The sequence below is a fragment of the Mustela putorius genome, unplaced genomic scaffold (assembly GCF_011764305.1).
Source record: "Mustela putorius furo isolate JIRA1106 unplaced genomic scaffold, ASM1176430v1.1 tig00000585_pilon_pilon_pilon, whole genome shotgun sequence".
NCBI lineage: Eukaryota > Metazoa > Chordata > Mammalia > Carnivora > Mustelidae > Mustela > Mustela putorius.
In genome coordinates this window covers 11,340,390-11,363,412 of record NW_025421424.1, presented here as the reverse complement: position 1 = coordinate 11,363,412, position 23,023 = coordinate 11,340,390, and the positions used below count along the sequence as shown (strand labels likewise).

General features: G+C 38.4%; 1 protein-coding gene across 1 annotated transcript in view; it reads left to right on the top strand.

The window, feature by feature from the left end:
- Window positions 1–23,023, top strand: part of GNAI3 (G protein subunit alpha i3) — a 36,897-nt gene that overhangs the window by 5,332 nt on the left and 8,542 nt on the right. The window contains exons 2-5 of the mRNA XM_004769707.3: window positions 13,608–13,650; window positions 13,763–13,904; window positions 17,584–17,741; window positions 20,150–20,278. Of these exons, the coding sequence (XP_004769764.1) occupies window positions 13,608–13,650; window positions 13,763–13,904; window positions 17,584–17,741; window positions 20,150–20,278 (472 nt within the window). The remainder of the gene's footprint in view (window positions 1–13,607; window positions 13,651–13,762; window positions 13,905–17,583; window positions 17,742–20,149; window positions 20,279–23,023) is intronic.

Below are 23,023 nucleotides of genomic sequence, written 5' to 3'. Positions count from 1 at the left end.
ATTCACAAATGGGTAAATGTTTCTAATATTCATACAAAAAGACTGAGTTTTTGGGATCATTGTTAGTGTTTTATATCTAGAAAAATTTTGTTGCTTAATTTTGAAATAGATAGTATTCTAAAGTTTTTCTAGTTGCTCATGTAAATCTACTGCTGTATAGTCAGGGAAGTCTCACCATGATTAAAACATACACTTATTTATTTATTTATAAAGATTTTATTCATTTATTTGTGTGAGAGAACAAGCAGAGGGAGTGGCAGGCAGAGGGAGAAGCAGGCTCCCTGCTGAGCAAGGAGCTCTATGTGGGTCTCTATCCCAGGATCATGACTAAGCCATAGGCAGAGGCTTAACCAGCTGACACGGAGGTGTCCTTACCCTCTTGTATTGAAATTGTGCTTGTATCTCCTGCCCTTATTTTTTTTTTTAGACTTTATTTATTTATTTATTTGGTAGTGGGCAAAGGGAGAAGGAGAAGCAGACTCCCCACTGAACAGGGAGTCAGTCAGAGGCAGGGCTCACTCCCAGGATCATGACCCCAGCCTAAGGCAGACCCTTAGCCAACTGAGCCACCCAGGTGCCCCTCTCCTGCTTTTATTTATGTGGTCTGATATTAATAGTTACTACTCTGGTGACATGGGGACCATATAAATCAGACTTCTTTAAAGCTAATTAGAGGGGCGCCTGGGTGGCTCAGTGGGTTAAGCCGCTGCCTTCGGCTCGGGTCATGATCTTAGGGTCCTGGGATCGAGTCCCGCATCGGGCTCTCTGCTCAGCAGGGAGCCTGCTTCCTTCTCTCTCTCTCTCTCTGCCTGCCTCTCAGTGTACTTGTGATTTCTCTCTGTCAAATAAATAAATAAAATCTTAAAAAAAAAAAAAAGCTAATTAGAAAGGTAGCTTGCTTCTTGTCATCTTGTAATTTCCTTTGGTAGTTGAATTTTAAAATCAAAATAGTAATCACTTGAACTTTAAGAGGTTATTATGGAGATTGTATAATGGATTTGGATTTCTGTTTTAGTCATGTATTGATATCCCTAGTTTTTATACTTTTTTATTAAATGGAGAATGTTGTATGGAAATGGATTTTTCCCAGGATCTTGGAAATTATATTTTACAGATGTAAATTATAGGATTGTTTTAGAGTGACATGCTTTTGATGGAAGATTTCCCCCTCTGTTTCATGAAGTTAGAACATCAGAACTGATAACTTCAAAACAGGGTTCTGTTTGATGTAATGATATAATCACTACCATGATTTATATAGGTAAAGTGGTTCTGATGTATGTGTTAGGATAATGCAGTCCTAAACTTTCCATGGCAGTTATTTCAATGTTGAGTTAGTTATTTTTGAAAATAAACATTGAATGACTTCAGGTTAGTGATACAAATCTCTTTCACCGTTTCTTAGCATTAATAAATCCTCACATACTTTAGTTAATTTCAGGTGGTTAAAAACTAATTTCCTTCCTTTCTTCCTCTGCTTCTTTTTTTTTAAAATTTTATTTATTTATTTGTGGGAGAGCATGTGCGAGAGCACAGGGTAGGGGGTCCAGAGGGAAAAGCAGACTCCCCAGCTGAACAGGGAAGCTCACCACTCAGGGCTGTATCCCAGGACCTTGACCTGAGCCAGCAGACGCTTAACCGACTAGGTCACCCAGCCACCCCCTCTTCTCTGCTTTTTTTTGTTTGTTTGTTTTGGGTTTTTATTGTTGTTTTAATTTTTTATCTTATATAAAGATATTTTTATACAATATATTTATTGTATTATCTATGTTATATCTATATAAATGTATAATATTTATTTTTATTTTCTATATCTTCTATATTATAAATATATCTTATATTTTCATCTTATAATAAATATATCTCTTACCCTTTCATTTTTGTTACTATGGTAATAACTAAAATAACTAAAATCCACATTCACATCTTCATCAGTATTTATAGTTTTTTGAGTTTTTCTAGACTCCTTACAAGTTTGTGTGCGTGTGTGTTTTGTTTTCAAAGATTTTATTTATTTATTTAATGGAGAGCACAAGCAGGAGGAGCAGCAGAGGGAGAGGGAGAACCAGGCTCCCTGCTCCGCATGGGGCTTGATCCCAGGCCCCCTCGGATAATGACCTGAGCCAAAGGCAGACTCTTAACCAACTGAGCCAGCTAAGCACCCTTACAAGTTTTTTAATTAACTTTTTATTATGGAATAATTACACATTTATAGAAAAGTTGCAGAGATGTAAGTACATAGAGTACCTGTATACTCTTCACCTGGTTTCCCTTAATGTTGACATCTCACATAGCTATGGTACATTTCTCAACATTGCACAATATTGGTGCATTAATGTTAACCAAACTACATACTTTATTGGGTTTCAGCAGTTTTTCCACTAATGTTCTTTTTCTGCTTCAGGACCCAATGGGGGATGCTGCATTGCATTTAGTCAGGGCTCCTTTTTATTGAGCTTTTTGGTTTTCAGTGTTGGCAGTATCTCCAGGGAGGCTCATTTATTAACTTATTTATGATTTGGTATCTCTGATCCTCTTTTATGTGCACAGGTACTTTCTTAGCCTGGAGATAATTGAGAAATAGACAAAACTCTTAAGCAGATAGGGGTGCCTGGCTGGCTCAGTCGTTAGGCAACTGCCTTTGGCTCAGGTCATGATCCCAGGGTGCTGGGATCGAGCCCTGCATTGGGCTCTCTGCTGGGTGGAAAGCCAGCTTCTCCTCTCTGCTTGTACTCCCTCTCTCGCTGTATCTCTCTCTCTCTGCCAAATAAATAAATAAATAAAATCTTAAAAAAAAAAAAACAACTCTTAAGCAGTTAAAGTTGTGCAGATACAGGAGTAAACAATGGTTAATATGTATGGAATGTAGTTACAGAAGGAGTAGCTGATTTGGGGAGGAGGATGAAGAAACATGTCAGGGAAATACTCCCAGAGGAGGTGATATCTGACATGGACCTTAAGGGACAAATAGGAACTCTTAAGACAAAGACAAGAGGGAAGTGCATCCAGACAGAGGGAATAATATGTACAAAGGCTCAGAAGTATGAGTGAGCAAATAGTTAGATTTGCCTGGGATAAAGGGTTAGTATAGGAGGAGTGTGGGAGATAAGGCTGGAAAGGTATGCAGGGGATTTGGAGAGTGTTCTTTTGAACTTTTAGTCTTTAAAACCATATTTTATTTTATAGCTAGAAATAAATATAGATATAATTTGGGGCAAATCATTTAGGGACTTTGCATTCTCCTCCCTCATTTCACTGCTAATTTATGCTGTAACAAAAGGTTAGTAAAAGTAAATACATGTGTGAATCCCAAACTTTTTGGGTTTTGACTTACAGCACTGATGAACATTTATATGGTAAGGGAAATTGAAATTGTAGGAATCCTTATGACCTGGCAACTCAGATTATAATGGTTTGTTATTTGTGAATTTTTAAAATGTGGTATTTGCATTCGATTGAACAGATGTGTAGAAAAGTGCTGTATGCTGCATCATTGTTTGGGAAACTTAGGTAGGGATATAATTCTAACATTTTCAAGTGTAAAATTTAGGGATATATGGGTTTTGGTGAATGGATGTAACATTACAATTAACTTTGGAGGACACTCCATTAAATATAAAAATTTATTTGTATGGTTTAAAACTGAGTATTTTACATTTCTATCACAAGAAAATTTTGAGGCAGAGCTAGAAAGAAATATACCTTTGCAAAAATAGTTTCAGTCATGTACAAATGGCTATTTGGTGCCCTGCTTTTAAAGAAATAAAAGGAAACTTACTCACCAGAGGCCAAAATTAGAACATTGAGGCAGCCAGAGGATAATTCCTCTTCTTGCTCACAAATAACTGCTCCCTTAAGCATTCTTTTTATATATCACAAAAGTGAAGAAGAAATCCCACTCTCCCTCTAATTGGCCAGTTGCCCCAAGAGAACACATGATCTTTAGTGACACTTAAGTTACCTTTTTCATATCCTCAAGTGATAACATTTTGAGGAGAGCTATGTGGCGAAGTGAGCTGCTTTAGTCTAGGATTTCACATATTGTGATCTCGAAGTTCAGGATGACTTTTTCTGTATCTTCTAGGGCAGAGTCCTCAGATAATCTGATTGGTTTTACTCATCTTTTGGAGCTTGGACACACAGGATGTAGGTCCTCTGTCAGCCTATGACTGAGTGGTTTCTGTGTCAGGTGTTTACCCCTATCTAGTCACAGAGAGAGGCAGGACTCAGTTATGTGGGGGATTGCCTACTGAGGAGGCTAAGGAGGGGTTTCTCCAGGGGTTATGGGCAGGCATATATTCTGAAGTTATGTTTAATATATCAGTTAAGGTGTTTTTTGTTTTCTTTTTAAGATTTTGTTTATTAGGGAGCAAGAGAGAGAAAGAGAAAGAGCCAGAGCACTAGCTGGGGGAGGGACAGAGGGAGCAGCAGACTCCTGGCTAACCACAGAGCCCGCACAGAGCTTGATCTCAGGAACCCAAGATCACGACCTGAACTGAAGTAAAACGCTTAACCGACTGAACCACCCAGGCACCCCTGTATCAGTTAAGTTTTATCAAAAACTTCTTATATGTGCTTAAGCCTTTTTGGCTGTTGGTATGTGATTGCTTCCCAGAAAACTCTTTTTCAGGGGCACCTGGGTGGCTCAGCCTGTAAAGCTGTTGATTTTGGCTCAGGTCCTAATATCAGGGTTGTGAGATCCAGTCCTAGATCCGACTCCATGCTGGGCTAGGAGGCTGCTTGAGATTTTCTCTTCCTGCTTCCCTTCTCTTTCCTGCTCCTCCACTCTCCCTCTCTAAAGGAAAAAAATCTTTTTCACAGTAGAGACCCATTATCTCTGTCCCAATCTCAATGTATTGCTTTTACCTTTAATATATTTATTCATTTATTCATTCACTGAACAAGTATTTGAGTAGTATGTTTCATGCACTCTTTTAGGTGTTGGGATATAGGATGTTCAGGACAGATTTGTAGCAGTTTATTTCACTGAACTGGATGGTGGGTGCAAGGGAGCTGGGGTGTAGGGTTTGAGAGGTTTAGAGGGGAATAAGGAGAATAGAGCTTGTGAGTGAGTTCGACTGTATTGTCAGATGTAGTTGTGGGGTGAGAGTTGAAGACCTCTGCCAGGAAGGGGTGTGGCGCTAAATAAAGATAGCAGAGGAATGGAAATCTTCTGTTTCTGTTAACTGCCCACATTGAAAATTCCATTCATGGCAGCTGGCATTTACAAAATGTGATTAGGCAACTACGGAATCTCATAGAAACTCAAGCTGTTCATCCCACAGTTATTATGTGCCTACTCTGTCCTAGATATGGGGGGGGTAGTAGAAACAGAAAGAAGGCATTGTTTTGTGCTTTCGAGGAGTGTGCTTTTTTGAGTTTAGGACTAATGGAGTCATAAACAGGTACAAACTCAAGTAATTACAGTAATTTGACCAAGTATTAGTGTTGTGGTGTTTGACACTAGCTAAAGGGCCAGGTTGAGCCTTGTCAGCATGCCTTTGAGGAAGAAGTACACAGATATGGAAGGGTTTTCAGGTCATACTAGAAAGAGTTTAATTATCATTTTAGTAAAAATCAAGAAAACTAATTAGCTTATGAAAAGCAAGATTAGGATCTGGAAAGATAGTCAAATAATTTTTTTTAGAGTAGCCAGACCTGGCTAGAGATAAAAAGAGGCTTGGAAGGACAGTTTAGGACTTAGTTTTAGAAGTTAATCTCTAGGACTTCTGCAGAAAGGTAAGACTCGGTGTCAGCCATCAGGAGTAATATCTCCCTTAAGAGGGAATGAAGATGGTTTTGGCAAGGAGTTGGAAGTTTGAGTTGAATGAAGTTTCAGGGATGTTCATAAGTAGAGGCTTGGCACACTTAAGAGGGACAGTGGCCTAGGTAAAGCGATTATTTTGATATTTTAGGCTATGGAAACTTGCTGATTTCACAGATAGATCTAACTGCACCATGTGACCACACATTCCTTAACTTTATTGTATTTGTGTCCTGCAGTTCCAGGCACATACAAGAGACATGTTTGTTTAAAACAAACAAACAAAAAAAAACACCTTTTTAAAAAATTTGCTCCATGATGTTTTTCCCAATTGTAATTCTGCTAATGGGTGGGCTCTGGAGAGACCAAGAAGAGTGCCTTGGTCTAGCACTGGCTAGAGTGTTATCTAAAAATAGTGCCATATTGGGACGTAGCTATGCAGACCTCCAGAAAGAGGGCTATGTTCTAGTTATAATGTGTGCTTTTAGAAATTTCAGGATTTCTCCACAGAAACAAAGGAGTATTTAAAAGGAAAGATGTTTCAGTTGCTCCTGGAATAACCACAAGTACTCATGATAGTGGTACAGAAAACTTTGAGGAACATTCAAAGAAAAGCTATAAGGAGTACAGATGGGTGAGAATGTGGGAGAGGAGGTAGAAGTAGTTAGGAGTGTCTAAGGGCTTAAAATATATTTAAGGAAGAGACTGTTTTTGTTCCTCATGGTGGGGTAGAGAAAATGGTTAATGGTTTGACATAGTTTGCTGTGGCATTTACGGTCTAAATTGCTGTTTTAGCATGTGAATCCAGACTTCATCTAGGGTTTATTATTGTGACCTAGCTGATAAGTAGTTATATCACTTCCGCTGGGAATTTGAACCAAACCAACCTCAGTATCTATAAAGAGGTTTTATTAAGTTAAACTTTTGGGGACTTAACATTACTGAGTGGTATTCCAGTGAAATCAGCATTCATGAATAATAGCTAGGTAACATTTATTGAATATTTACTACAGCGGGTACTGTTCTAAGCATCTCCTGTTGACCCTTGTTTTACAGATAAGTAAGTTCATTGTGCCTGGAAGGCAGGGAGGGTAAAAGCATAATGTAGTTTCTTGGACTGGCTTTAAGTTTTCTTTTAATTGAAGCGAAAGAGGCAAAAAGAGAAGATACCAGGTGACACCATGTTTCTGCGTATCAACCATCTATTCATGTTAATTTCTGTGTATTTTATTTATTAAAGATTTATTTGAGAGAGAGAGGAGAGAACAAGAGCTGGAATGCGGGGTGCAGGAGAGGGATAAGCAGACTCCCCACTGAGCGGGGAGCCCCACGCTGGGCTCCATCCTGGGACTGCAGGATCATGACCTGAGCTGAAGGCAGATGCTTAACCGACTGAGCCACCCAGGCATGCCTGGCATCAGTTTTTAAAATTAGTGTTACGGGACCCCTGGGTGGTTCAGTTGGTAAGCTTCTGCTTTTGGCTCAAGTCAGGATTCCTGAGTTCTGAGATCAAGTCCTGTATCGGGCTTCCAGCTCAGTGGGGAGTCTGCTTCTCCCTCTGCCCCTCTCCCTGGTCATGCACACACTCACTCTCTCTCTCCTGTAAAAACGGATAAGTAAAATCTTTAAAAAAATAACATCAGTATGTATGTAAGTTGAATATGTTTACTCATGATGATTTACTTAGATTAGCAGTTCACTGACCTATAAAAATTTTACAAAGACATTATAAACATCTCTTGTTTTTCATACCTGTAATGTAGTATATATTGCAGGAAGAAGTAGGGAGAACACATGTTGGTGTCTGCTGTCCAGTAGCTCCTTAAAAATAAAATTTAAGACGTTTTTAGGTAAATATAATTTTACAATAGATTATGTACTAGTGAATTATTTTTCATCAGACCTTGTTGGTGATCATACTTACCAGCACACATACTTCTTACTCATTCTATTTGATTTTTTTTTTAAGATTTTATTTATTTATTTCACAGAGAGAGAGAGAGAGCAAGCAAGCAAGTATAAGCATGGGGAATGGCAGAGGGAGAGGAAGAAGCAGGCTCCCCCGTTGAGCAAGGAAACTGACATGGTGTTCCACCCCAGGGTTCTGGGATTATGACCTGAGCTGGAAGCAGACACTTAACCAGCTGAGCCACCCAGGTTGCCCCTATTTGATTGTTAATAAGATTTTTCTAGGGGTGCCTAGGTGGCTCAGTCATAAAGTGTCTGCCTTCAGCTCAGGTCATGATCCCAGGGTTCTGGGATTAAGCCCCACATCAGGCTCCCTGCTCAGTGGGAAGCCTGCTTTTCCCTCTCGCACTCTCCCTGCTCGTGTTCATTCTTCCGCTGTCTCTCTCTGTCAAATAAATAAATAAAATCTTCAAAAAAAAATTTTTTTTTTCTAAATTAATTCTACCCTTTTATCCTCTGCAGATTACCTGCCCTCTTTTATTGAGAAGACCATCTACCTTGGCTATTTCTTCCCCTTTTCTCTCAAAAATCTCTATAGCTTCCTCCTTTATCCTTTCTTCCTCTTTATGTAAGATGTCATTTAGATGTATATTGTTTTAAGGATGAGTCTTCTAAGTCGAACTGATTCCATTCCCTCCTGTTGTTGGGACCTTTCAGACCCTATTCTCTGTAAATCCTGTCCCCTGCCCATTTCCTTCCCTCCTGCCTGAAGTCATCATCAGTTCCTGCCTCTCCAAGCCATAGGTTGTATCTTTGCAGTTCCTTTGAATTCCAGTTAATAAAAAAAAAAAAATTTAAAAAATGAAGCGTTCAGACCTAATAATAAAGGATTATAGAAAATGTTAGAGAATTATTAGTGCCATTTGGAAATGATAAGAAGAGGGGCTTTGAGCTGGAAGTTTCAAAAAATTAGAGCAGTAACATACAGTAGGTGCAGTGTCAGGCTCAGCCATGTGAAGAATAGAAAGGATTAATTTGAGAAATGCATAAGAAGAGAGATTTCATTACAGCTTGATGTAAGGCGAGAAGAGTGAGTGGGTTCCAGATGATTCTTAGATTTCGTACTTGGAAGAAAGGTAAGATGGTAGCACTTCTTGATGATCTGGAAGCTGCATGGTTCAAAGACTAGGTATAAAGCAGTTCTCCCCCCCCATTCATTCTTTATTTCTGTAAAATGTCCTGGAATGCCCAATAAGATAAATCTTATATTTAGTTTTGTATTCAGTAAGAGGTGCCTTTAAGAGGTGAAACTGGATGCTTAGTAAAACCTTGGGTGGATATATGTAGTTTGATAGTAAAGAAAAGGACAAAGGGACATCAGGGAACCTTGAAAAAACTTGAGAGAGGCAGGGCAACATACTTCTTTAAAATCAGCACCTTTATAGGATTAACTTAATGAAATGGGTAGAAATTGATTCTTTTTAAAAATTTTTTAAAAGTTTTATTTATTTATTTGACAGAGATCACAAGTAGGCAGAGAGGTAGGCAGAGAGAGAGGAAGGGAAGCAGACTCCCCACTGAGCAGAGAACCTGATTCTCTGGGGCTCTATCCCAGGACCCTGGGATCATGACCTGAACTGAAGGCAGAGGCTTTAACCCACTGAACCACCCAGGCGCCCCTAGAAATTGATTCAGAGAGTAATAGACTCATTGATTGTTTCATTCAGTCCAACATAAATGGTAGAAATCCTGTTTTCAATATGTAAAAGAATGTGAACATTAGTTCATTGACCTCTGCTTTTCGTAGTAAATTTAATTGGTGCTAACATGGGATCATCTGGGAATTTTGTGTCTTAAACTAGTATTTCAAATATAGCGGGTATGCTTTTATATTCTCTTCAGAATTGAATTACTATTTTTATTTTATTTTTTGTAGGTATACATGGCAGAAACCACTTTTTAAAAAAGATTTATTAGAGAGTGAGTAGGTATGCAGGCAGAAAAGCAGAAGTGGGGAAGAGAGAATCCTCAAGAAGATTCCTTACTGAGCACAGAGCCCAACAGGACACAGGGCTCAGTCCTCATGACCTGAGCCGAAATCGAGAGTTGGCTACTCAATGGACTGAGCTCCCCAGTCACCTCTGGAGAAAGCACTTCTTTCTAGCAGTATCATTAAAAAGTTCTTTGTTTGTTAGTTAACATAAATAATTAGTGCTACCCCTATTTATTATTAGATTTATTATTATTGTTATTATTTTTAAGAGCAGAGATAAAGTCAATTCCTTTTTGAGTCTGTAAAAATGTAGATGCCTGGAATTCTTAAATTATTTGAATTTTATTTTAACTAACAGTTTGGATTGGTAATGTTGAGCAATATTTAGTAAAGGATCATGCTTATTAAGCTTTAGTAATATATCTGTTCAACAATACTTTCTTGCCTAGCCAATTTATGTCACGCCCAGTTCTAGGCCCTGGGAATACAAGGAAGAATAAACCATTATGGGGTTTATATTTTAGTGAGATAGAAAATGAACAGATTGTAATGTGAAGAAGTGATAAATGCTTTGAAAAAATATAACCTAGAGTGGGGAGAGAGTATGATGGGGTGGGGACTATTTAGATTAGTCAGGGAAGGCTCTTTTGAGGGAAGAATAAAGTATTACAAAAAGTTACTCCGGGTGGGTTAGGGGGGTAGGAAAAGAATAAATGAAACAAGATGGGATCGGGAGGGAGACAAACCAAAAGAGACTCTTAATGTCACAAAACAAATGAGGGTTGCTGGGGAAGGGGTGTAGGGAGAGGGTGGGGGTGGTTTGGACATTGGGGAGGGTATGTGCTATGGTGAGTGCTGTGAAGTGTGTAAACCTGGCGATTCGCAGACCTGTACCTCTGGGGCTAATAATACATTATATGTTTATAAAAAAATAAAATAATTAAAAATACTTAAAAAATATTAAAAAAAAAGTTACTCCAAGCAGAGGGAATAGTAAATGGCAAAGGGCATGAATTAGGATCTAGCTCACTGAGAACCAGTTTGGTATGTTGGAAGAAAGGCAAGAAAACTGGTCTGACAGGAGCAGAGAGAATGAAGTTGAGAATGATAGGAATTGAGGGTGAAGCGATACGCAGGGGCCAGAGCATGTTTGACCTTATTGCCTATGGGTTTTATTTTGAGTGTACAGTTGAGATACAACATGGAGTTAGAGGTGCCAACACCTCCACACCCCACATACTGAAAAATGTTTTGTAAAACATTTTGACTCCCCAAAATTTAATAACCTGCTGTTGATTGGAAGTCCTGCCATAATATAGTCAGGATATATTTTGTTTGTTATATGCATCATATATTGCATTTTTACAATAAAGTAAGCTAGAGAAAAGAAACTTATGAAGAAACTATTACAATAATGTACTGTGTTTATTGAAAAAGAAAAAGTCATGTGTTAAGTGGACCTGTGTAGTCCAAACCTGGGGGCAGAGTTGTGACATGATTTGATTTTTTTTTTTTTTTTTTAATTTTAAAAACAAAGTTCAGCGCAGCTACTGAGTAGAAAACTAGCTGTAGGAAAGACAAGGTCTCAAGTGGTGGACCATTTAGGAAGCTTTAACAATGATCTAGGCTTGTGGTTTCCAGTGTATTCATGATGGTCCATGTGGTACAAGAAAAAATGTTACCAGTATATTTATACTTTTTTTATTTTTATTTTTTAAATTAAGCTGGGGGAGTTGGGAGGGCCTGGTGGTGGGTATTAAGGAGGGCATGTATTACAAGGAGCACTGGGTGTGGTGCATAAACAATGAATCTTGGAACACTGAAAAAATAAAATAAAAATCCATAACATGGATTCTTAACCAAAAATAAATAAATAAAATGTATATGCAGTATTGAGGGAAAAAAATTAAGCTTCATTAATATTTGATACACATATTGGTACTGGTGCCACATTCCATTTGTGTATTAGTTACATGTGACCTACCATTTTTGGCTTGAGCAACTGGGTGAGTGCTGGTATTTACTGAGGTGAGAGAACAGGGAGGAACAGTTCATGTTTGGGGGTAAGCACAGGGAAACAGTAGCTCAATTTGGGGAATTTTAAGTTTGAGATGCCTCTTAGAAATCTAATGAGATTTATCAGGTAGGTGGTTAGATATATGACTCTGGTGCCAAGGTGAGAGATAATAAATTTGGAAATCATTAGTGTCGAGGCAGTATACAACAACTTTGGAGCCAAACTGTGTGAATACAAATTTCAGCATTGTCACTTACTGACTTTAATGGTGGACAAGTTAACTTTGTCATCTCTTGGCTTCATTTATCTCACCTATAAAATGGAAATAAGTGTTTGCCTCACCTTATTGTGAGGATTAAATGAATTAATAAAAGCAGAGTGCTTAGAACAGCATCTGGCATGTAGTACCCAATAGATACTATTATTATCAGTTTATGAATGGTGTTTGAGACCAGGAGATTAGATGAGATGAGCTAGGGAATGGATGTAGGTAGAGAAAAGGGCCCAATGAAGGAGTGCTCAAATAGTAGAACCTTTAAGATTCAGAGACAGGAGGGAGGAGACTGAGGGGTAGGGTAGGGGTACTGACCAGGAAGTTGTGGGGTCTGGAAGCTTGCCTACTGAAGGAAACATTTCCAGGGAAGAAGTCATCATTGGACAAATTCTGCTCAAGAGGTCGAGTAAGATGAGGACCTGGAATTGATCAGTGGGTTTGTTAAAATGGAATTTGTTGGTGACCATGAGAAGTGGTTTCAGTGAGAGTGGTGGATAAGAATATCTGATTGGAGTGGGTTAAGGAGAGAATTGGAGGTACAGAATTGGAGAACATGAGTATAGACAACTCAGAGGAGTTTTCTGCAAAGAGAAGGAGAGAAAAATAGAGTGGTAGAAGGAATATGTGGAGTCGAGGGAAGGTTGGAGTGGGGGGTGTGTGATGATTTAAAATGCAAGATAATGCAGCAAGCAAGCTTCTATACTGATGAGAGTTCCCCAGTGGGAAGAGAAAGCTTCACATATGAGTGACTTGGGATAGTTACAGTATCCAAGACCTTGAGTAGGTAAAATCTGGTAGTTTAAGGCACAACTGGAGGGATTAGTTTTAGAGACTGGCAGGGACTCTTCATCCATTGTTGAAGGTAGAGAATATTATTGGGGGGGGGCTACAGATAGATTGGTAGATTTGGTTTTTGAGTGCTTTAATTTTTCTAAAAAAGAGAGACAGGTCATCAGGTGAGAGTCAGAAGCGAGAAGGAGTTTGTAAGGTTTGAGAGAGGGAGAGAAAGTGGTGTGAAATAGTCATCTTGGAAGATGGAAAGTGAATTGACTGGGGAAATGCAGGTGAAATGTCAAGAAGTTCCAAGGGCTGACCTGACAGTTGGTGATCATTAAAGTGATTCCAGTTGAAGGACCAGGAAATGTGGTCTTGAGAGCATATGCAGTGAAAAAGCAGTGGGGACAGTGCTTTCTCTGCTTCTATTTTGAACTCTTGTCACATGACTGAGAGGATTGCTCTTGGAACATTCCTCAGATCCATGGATATTGACAGAGTAATTAATTAAAGCGAATAGGCAAAAAATGAGCCATTTCACTTTTGCCTATGTTCAGTTTCTGTATCATGATATATTTCACATAGAAGATGAGTTCCTAGAGGTGTTTATGTTGCCATATCTCCTTGAGCATACCTACTTTACACAAAATCAAGTAAGTTCTGGGCTACTTTTAGTGAATTATATTTGGCTGCTAAATTATGTTAAAGTAAAAAACTCTATTAGGGAAAGCTTTGTAATTTTTCTTATTAGAAAGCCTCACTTAAAGTTTTCCCTAGGACCTGTGGTTTCCATTAATCTAGGATTATCACTCATGTTGATTTCATACTTTGTGTTTGATTACAAGTGAGTTCAAAGTCTGGTTTTCTTTTCTTTCAGGTGCTGGAGAATCTGGTAAAAGTACCATTGTGAAACAGATGAAGTAAGTTGGAACATGGCATTTTATAAAACCACATTTCCTCATAATGCATGAAAGTCCATAGTATCTTTTTTTTTTAGGTCCATGGTAATGATTTGTGGTTTTCTTTTTAAAGAATCATTCATGAGGATGGCTATTCAGAGGAAGAATGTAAACAATATAAAGTAGTTGTCTACAGCAATACTATACAGTCCATCATCGCAATCATAAGAGCTATGGGACGGCTAAAGATTGATTTTGGGGAAGCTGCCAGAGCAGTAAGTGTTTCTCATTTCTTCTTCACTTAACTGTCTTTTAGTAGGTGGGTTAAGCAGAATTTGTTTCATCTTTTAGGGAAATGAATTTAAATAACAAGCTAAGATGTAGCCAGGTACTGTGTGCTCATTCGAAAAGTATTAGCCATCTGCTTTAGGAGATACTCGATTACCACCACAAAGAGGAGTCAAGGAAATGGGATTGTGTGGATATCCTGTAGGTTTCTGTGACAGCCATTTTTTATTCACTCTATTATAGCACAGTCTTATTTAGTAGTAGTAAATGCTAGTAAATTGAAATAATCTAAAAGAGATAGCTCTGCTTTCTGTGGTGTAAAGATAAAAGGCACATTTCAGTCTCCTAAAATATACTTGAAAAGGACATGAACACTGGGGTGCCTGGGTGACTCAGTGGGTTAAGCCTCTGCCTTCAGCTCAGGTCATGATCTCAGGGTCCTAGGATCGAGCCCTGCATTGGGCTCTCCACTCAGTAGGGAGCCTGCTTCCTCCTCTCTCTCTGCCTACCTCTCTGGCTACTTGTGATCTCTGTCAAATAAAAAAACAAAATCTTTAAAAAAAAAAGAAAAGAAAAGAAAAGGACATGAACACTAAGTCAAACATTTTTAAAAATATATTTTATTTATTATTTGACAGAGATTACAAGTAGGCAGAGAGGCAGTTAGAGAGAGGAGGAAGCAGGCTCCCAACTGAGCAGAGAGCCCAATGCGGGGCTCGATCCCAGGACCCTGGGATCATGACCTGAGCTGAAGGCAGAGGCTTTAACCACTGAGCCACCCAGGCGTCCCTAAGTCAAAATTTTAAGGACAGTTTTTAGGTATTCAAAAATACCATATCCCTGTACTACATTGGACAATAACCTACGCAGTTGGGTTATATCATGTCCTAGGATAATTCTTGTACATGTCAGATATTTAAAAGTTGTGTTCATTAATTATAATACTTAGTATGCCATGAAGTTCTTGTTTATAAATTAGGATGTTTGATGCAGCAGGGGGAGGGCCAAAATGAAGGCAAGAGATCTATTGTATCTCCAGCGTACTCCTAAGAGAAGGCTGGGGATGTATAGAACAATTTCCTAGAACTAAGGGAGTCATCAGCTGTGTTCAGGATGCTGTTCGTAGGTGCTATGGACAATAAAAGGAAGTGACTTGGGGAGGCTGTCTGGGAAGGCAAAGCCCATGTGTCTGTGAGGTAGCTTAGGAACTCATAGCTGCTTTTAATTTATCAATTAACAAGCTATTAATGCAGATTAATATTCAGTAAACAAGTGGGGAAATTGTTGTTGGGAGAAATCATAAAAGAGTGGTTATAATTGGATGGTATTCGGCTAAGAATCCTAGAAGTGAAATAAGGGAAGAGAGGAGGTGGGGTAAACGTAAAATGTGAAATTGTAAAATGTAAATATAAAATGATTGGAGAGAAGAGCAGCAGAAGAGGGGACAAGGAAATGTGTGAGGCATGACTTTTATGTTTTTGTTAAAAAAAAAAGGTGCTGCATCACAATTAGAGACTTTATTTTTCTAAGCCTCTGAGAGGGAGAAATAGGATAAGGAATCTAAGAATAAGCAGTGCATTTCTGTCTTACATCTTTCCATCATTTCTTTACCTCCTGCTTTTGTTTCCTTCTTTTTCTTTCTTCCCTCTGCACCCCGCTCCCACCAAGCTCTCTCCAGTGTTATTTTCCTCCCTTTCCTCATGCCTCCCTGTCACCTAACTCTGCGTCTCTTTTGTGTTCACCTGATCCAGAAACTGGTCCATGCCACTGCATTTAGTCCCTTCCGTTTGTTGGCTTTTTCTTCATCTCAGTTATTTATGCCACCTTTTCATTTCTTCTTCCTTTATTTCTCACTGTCTGTCCTCTTTTATATCTCTTGATCATCCCTCCTTTCTTTTCTTTCCCTTGTCAAATTTGTTGTTATTTAATGTTTGGGTCCTCACACTACTTTGTCACCAATACAGTTGACATTTTCTGTCCTTGTCCAGTTGCACTGCTGTAACAAAATACCACAGACTTAGTAGATCATAAACAACAGACGTTTATTGTGTCCACTTCTTGGGGTTGGAAGTCTGAGGTCAGAATGCTAGCATGGTCAGGTGAGGGCCCTGATCATTTGGAGGCTTCTCACTGTGGCAGAAGGAGAAGGGAGCTCTCAGGACTCCCTTTTTAAGAGCACTACCCCTTCCCTTCCCTTTCATCTTTCCTTTTTCTTTTCATTCTTTGGGACCTGGGTTTATTTTTAAACTACCTGACAAGTAAGGGTGGGTAGAATAAAGCAGAATTATCAGAGTTTGCATAGCCCTTTTCTGTCCTCTTTATATCTCATGTTTTAGATTTAAAAACTAGCCACTTACGAGCTTTATGACTCATGAGTTTTGATCAAATCTCTTTTAACTTTCTTTTCCTCTTACTGTCTTCCTCCTCCCCTTATTTACAGGACTTTTATTATTATTATTATTATTATTTAAGATTTTACTTATTTATTTGACAGACAGAAATCACAAGTAGGCAGAGAGGCAGGCAGTGAGAAGGAAGCAGACTTCCTGTGGAGCAGAGAGCAGAGAGCCCGATGCAGGGCTGGATCCCAGGACCCTGGGATCGTGGCCCGAGCCTAAGGCAGAGGCTTTAACCCTCTGAGCCACCCAGGTGCCCCTGGACTTTCATTTTTTGGGGAATCTAGAAACTGAATTTTTTCCTGAGGGATTTATTTCCCTCACTAGGCTTCCAGGCTTCTTAAATAACTCAGTCTCCTCTTCTTCCTGTTCCTCTGTCTGAACTGAAGAGGGGAGAAGAGAGTATTTTTTCCTTAAACTCGATTAATATTTTACTCCCTCTGACATGTTTAGATTTTACTTCTTATAGGCTAGTTTTTTCATTTCTCTTTTTATTGTAGGCTTCCTTTGACAGAATGGGAATGTGTTACATATGCCTATCAGAAAAACCTATCAGTTTTTCTGTCAAAAAATCATGAGTAAGCAGGATAGAAATCTGGGTGGCTCAGTGGGTTGAGCCTCTGCCTTCGGCTCGGGTCATGATCCCGGGGACCTGTGATCAAGTCCCGCGTTGGGCTCTCTGCTCGGGAGGGAGCCTGCTTCTCCTCATCTCTCTCTCTGTCTGTCTTTCTGCCTATTTGTGATCTCTCTCTCTGTCAAATAAATAAATAAAATCTTTAAAAAAAAAATCATGAGTAGGGGCGCATGGGTGGCTTAGTTAAGCATCTGCCTTTGGCTCAGGTCATGATCCCAGGGTTCTGGGATTGCCCCATGTTAGGCATCCTGCTCTGCGGGGAGCCTGCTCCTCCCTCTTCCTCTGCCTGCCCCCTCTTCCCTCTGTGTCAGATAAATAAAATCTTTAAAAAAAAATCACGAGTAAGCAGGATAGAGATCTGTAGGCCATTCAGAAGAGATCTTTTTAAGAGATGGTGGTATGTGGTAGGGGGACCAAAATCATTCCTCAGCTCAGCTCTGCACTTCTAACTACAGTGCAGTGAGTAGGGGGAACGACTTCATTGTGCTTCTCTCGGACTGCCCTGCCTGGAAAGGTCTCTGTAATACTTCTGTTAAAATAATGAAACATATAATGTGCTTGTGTTTGGAGAGACTCTAGTCAAGTCTTTAAGAAGTGGAGAATCATTTGTCTCTCTTTCTTAACTCCTTTCTTCAGGATGATGCCCGGCAATTATTTGTTTTGGCTGGCAGTGCTGAAGAAGGAGTCATGACTCCAGAACTAGCAGGAGTGATTAAACGGTTATGGCGAGACGGTGGGGTGCAAGCTTGCTTCAGCAGATCCAGGGAGTATCAGCTCAATGATTCTGCTTCATAGTAAGTAATTTTTCCATAACAGGAAATAATTGGGTGGCCCTAAGAAAGTTTAGGCTCTGTCCTTAACAAAACATGTAAGTAACAGATACTCTTAGGACTCTATAGAATCCCTTGTAAAGATGGTTTCAGTTTAGGGTTATATGGCCCCTGATCAATTTGTATGACTTGGAGTAAAACATTGCCTCTTGGAATGCAAATGGGAGAATTGGCACCATGAAAAGTAGCTCTGTGGTTATTATTTATAATAAGTGAGTGAAAGAGGAGAGAAATCTTTTGGAGCTGGATCCTGGATCTCCTCCAGTGCTGTTCCCTCTACATAAGAACTTTGCATTAATTTCCAACTCGTAAGGGAAATTAGAATTGTGATATCCTTTTTTATGCACCCAGCTCTGTGGCTGGGCTGCACTGTGGATGTCTTTGGTACCAGTCACCACTAACATCTCTTTTGCCAGATCACAAAGTAGACTTTGTACAGAAAGAGAATGTTGAGTCTTGGAAGGAAGTCAAAGCATCTGTTTGTCAAGGAAATTCTCTTAAGTGTTAACATAGTTTGAGAGAATTTGTAATTAATACTTGAGCAAAGCTTTACATGCTATCCTATTTTGCTCCTTTTACAACATGTTTATTTATAAAGACTTATATTCAGAATGTACTTTTTAATGTGCCCTTTGGGGACTTGGTAAGTCCGTGTATCTATATCTGTACTAATTGGGGACTCTTTTAGGCGTTAAGGTATTTTCAACAATATTCTATATCCTACCCCTTCATTATTGTTTAAGTTGTAATAGGAAGGAGTTAATTTATATTTGAAAAACTTAGTTATTCTTGAATGAAAAATTAACTTGAGAAACATTTCAGTATTCTTGCCCACATTTTAAAGTATTTTTTAGTTGCATATGTTGGTAGTTTCAGTTACTCTCCCAATAATCATGAAAGGTGTATTGTTACTTTATTTCATACATTCATTAAGCTCTGAATCCTGTAACTATACCAGAGAACATGTGATTTTATATAGGGTTTTTCCATAATGTTTGATCAAGGCTTGACTCCTTCCTTAACATTAATGGTGGTAAGTACCACCATTTTAGTTATAAAACTAAGTAGTTTTATAGAAGCTTGTTAATGATTGCACTTAGAATAGTGCAACCTGTTCTTCAGTTTTCTGACCAAAAAATCTTTAGTAGGAGTCCTGAAGTTACCAAAAATTAGTTGAGCTTTAAAAAAAATTAACTTAGCTTTGAAGCAGTCTTTTAATTCTTCCACTGAATAAATTAAATTTCTTTGGAAGTGTTTACAATTTGTTTTTGACTTAGATTTAAAAAAAACACAACTTGGGGCGCCTGGATGGCTCAGTGGGTTAAGTATCTGCCTTTGGCTCAGGTCATGATCTCAGGGTCCTGGGATCAAGCCCCGAATTGGGCTCTCTGCTTAGCAGGGAGCCTGCTTCCCCCTCTCTCTCTGTTGTCCTCTCTGCCTACTTATGATTTCTATTTGTCAAATAAATAAAATCTTTTTAAAAATAAATACCAATGCACAACTTTTCTGTTTTATGAATGAATACAGGAAATAGTCATTCCTAATGAACATAGTTCTTAATTTTAATTTTAGTAATTCAAACAACATTGTCAAATGTCCTATCAAATATCAGAATATACAAATGACCCATTAACTTTAAATGTCTGAGGGCTTTTGGTTTGGTTTTTGTGCTGTGCAATACACTGTTGATTCAGTATTTAGCATTAAGTCTCAGGAATCTTCTTTTTTTCTCCAAGATTTTTTTTTTCCCCAAGATTCTTTATTTTTTTTTTTTTTTTAAAGATTTTATTTATTTATTTGACAGAGAGAGATTACAGGTAGGTAGAGAGGCTGGCAGAGAGAGAGAGAGAGAGAGAGAAGCAGGCTCCCCGCCGAGCAGAGAGCCCGATGTGGGACTCGATCCCAGGACCCCGAGATCATGACCTGAGCCGAAGGCAGCGGCTTAAACCACTGAGCCACCCAGGCGCCCAAGATTCTTTATTTTTAAGTAATATTTACACCCAACATGGGGCTTAAACTCACAACCTGGAGATAGTCACATGCTCTACTGACTAAGCCAGCCAGGCACCCCAGAAATCTTTTTATAATAATAACATTTCCATATTTGTTTGCTTTTAATTGGCCATGACAGCTTAATTTTGGTAGAATTAAAACCACTTTTGTGTAGCATATATAGAACCTACTTTAATTGTCCTATGTTAGGTTCATATTTTTCTCATTATCATTTCTCTGATACTGAAGCTCTGATTTTTGCTTTGCCACTTTAATGACAGGTTCAGAATCCACTTTTGGCAAGGAACTAGTTTAGTCTGTTGATTTGCTGTATATATGGTTGACTTTCCCAGATAGTAACAAATACGTGTTTTATTCAGTTACCTAAATGATTTGGATAGAATATCCCAAACCAACTACATTCCAACTCAGCAAGATGTCCTGCGGACAAGAGTAAAGACCACAGGCATTGTGGAAACGCATTTCACCTTCAAAGACCTGTACTTCAAGTAAGTCATTAGCCTTTTTGCTAGATGTATGAAAGACAATTATCTTTCCTTTAGTTTGTATCTCTTAATCAGGGTAAAATTTCTCTAGGCAATATTCTTCGGTTTAAAAACCTACCATCATATTCATTAGTCAGTATTTGAATGTTTTAACTGAATGGGGGCCCACACCTTTCTTCTTTGTCCAAAATAGCATCGAATACTTTTGTCCATTTGGAGGAATTTAAATTCAAAATTAAATTGTAAATATCAATAGTTATCAATTTATTTTATTTTTAATTTTATTCTTTTCAGCTGCTTTTTTGTTGGAATCATCAAAACAGGTATTGAATGTTTGTTGTTTAGAAGGGTAACAACAATACTAGGGATAGATACTTAGTGATGTTGCTTTGTTCTGCCATTTTGATATTAAAATAGAAATGCTTTGCTTACCAGTGTGTCAATCCTTCCTGAAGCACATTTAGGTTTAATGGAATGGAGCTAATATTGTCATGGCTCTTGGACTGATTTGTGCACAATTACAGCTAAGTTCTTACTATAGTATAGAATGGAAAATTGATACGGCGATAGAGGTATTTTGGGGAAGTACGAGATATAACAAGTGGTTGTTTTAGAGAGAGAAAATTCTAGTACAAAATACAAAGGACTTTCTTATTAGCATAGGTCATTCTAATATAGACTTCAGCTTGTCTCTGCATTAATGGTCTTTTGTAAATATTAGAACTGTCTTTTTGTTTCCTGCTTTCTGCTTTTGTGACCTTTGAGATTGGGAGTAAACTTTCCTCTTCAATATATGATGTTTGTTCCAGCTGCCTCCTTATGTTCATATGTGGTCTGTTTCACTCAGCACTGTTGCATGCAGATGTAACTTCTAGCTGAGAGCTTCTCTGTGTTCTTCTCTCTGAAAATAGTTGCTTCACAGGATTTGTGAAATCCACACAAAGTTTAGGTATTTCTAGATACTGCTCGAGGTCTTGAAATCTTAGTAAACCAAAATAGATCAGAAACATGGTGCAGGAAAATAGCAGTTCAGCTAAATATTTGTAGAATAGAAGAGCTGCTTATCTTTAGCACTGATGAATTTATTTAATTAGAGTAGCAAAGGTTATATGGATTTATCACCCTTGCACCATAAGAATGAGATGTCTTTTTGTGTACCGTAAGATTTGTAATCCATTTATAATTAAATGTGGTGAGCTTTATTTAGTGTGGGAAGCATTCTTATTGATGTTCTCATGGATTGATCTTTAGTTGGGTAAATCCTACTGGTCTTCTTATGTCAGGATCAACAGCCAGATGTAGTTAAAGTGCTGCACCAGCTTTATTGTGGGTATGTAGATACCTTGTTATGAAGTACTATCACTTCTTCCTTTTCCTCTTCTCTCTAGGCAGAACCACTATCCATTCATTCAAACATTAATTGAGCATCTACTATATGCAAGGCATTGTGTAATTGCTTACTTGCCTCTCGGTTATGAGGTAATGTTTATAAAATGTTGATCTGTTAGTGAATTATATTGTAAATGTTAAATGTGCTAAAAGTCCACCTCGGGGATGTCACAGTATTCTACCAGTTTTATGGACTTTGTAAAAGAAAATGGAGGGTTGAACTGAAATTATTGGTGTACCAGCGTGTCTGTCTCCCCTTGAAAGACTTCTGTAGTGATATATATGATGTTTGCTTTCCTAAAACATATAATAGGACCGTGTATTAAAGCCAGCTTGTGACTGCATCATTCCAGGTGTCCTGACCAAAGACTGAAAAAAACCCTGCTAGATCAACCAAAAGAAAAGGCTGGGTCATAAAGAGATGAGATGACTGTTCTCTTTCAAGCATACATTGAAAAATTACTCAGTTATGTCTTATTTCTCTCAGTCTCCAGGGAAAAATTCTTTGGAAATAGACCTCGAGTCACTTTAGATCTGACATACTAAACCGTTTGGCAAAGCTTACCTTTTAAAATTTTGTCCTCGTCACGTCTGTCTTCAGAGTATCTACTCATTTGTATGCATGCCTTCTCAGATGCTGGTACCAGCTAAGAAAAAAAGCACTGCATGTGTTCCTTTTACTGTAGGCGGTAGATGAGGACTGTTGACAGAAGTACAGCAATTGAGGCAGGATATCCAGGAAGCCCCCCAGACAGGAGTGGTAGACTAAAACTAATCTGGATTGGAACATAAAGTTTGTGAACAGCTGAGGCTTTGTTGTTATGAATTACGTTCAAGTAAGATGTAGAGTTGGAAAATACTGGTTATGTTTTGTTTTTAGATAATTGGGTTCTTAGAGCCCTACCCTGAAATATAATTTACTTTTCCCCCATAATTAATCTCTAAAATATTTTTTCCCTAAAGTAAGGAAAACATATCTCAGCCATACCTTAATTAAAAAAAAAAAAAGGAAAGAAAAAAGAAAGAAAGTTAAAAATTAAGGAAAACAAACTTTTTTTTGGAAGCACAATGCAAGTTGGAGATTTGTATTTTTTCATAGTTCTCTTTAACTGAAGAGGTAAAGCATTTGGAGGGGTAGAGTGGTGTTATGGCTAAGAGCCTGGGTGCTGGAGTGCTTGGTTTCAAAGCCCCAGTCCCCCTTTGTTAGTAGTGTGCCTTTAGGTACTTAACATACCTGTGCCTCAGTTTCTTCATCTGTGCCCTGGAAATAATTGTACTTACAGGAGAGTTGTGAGGATCAAATGAGTTAGTGTACTTTTGGTGTTTAGGATCATGTCTGGCATCATGGTAAACAATAAA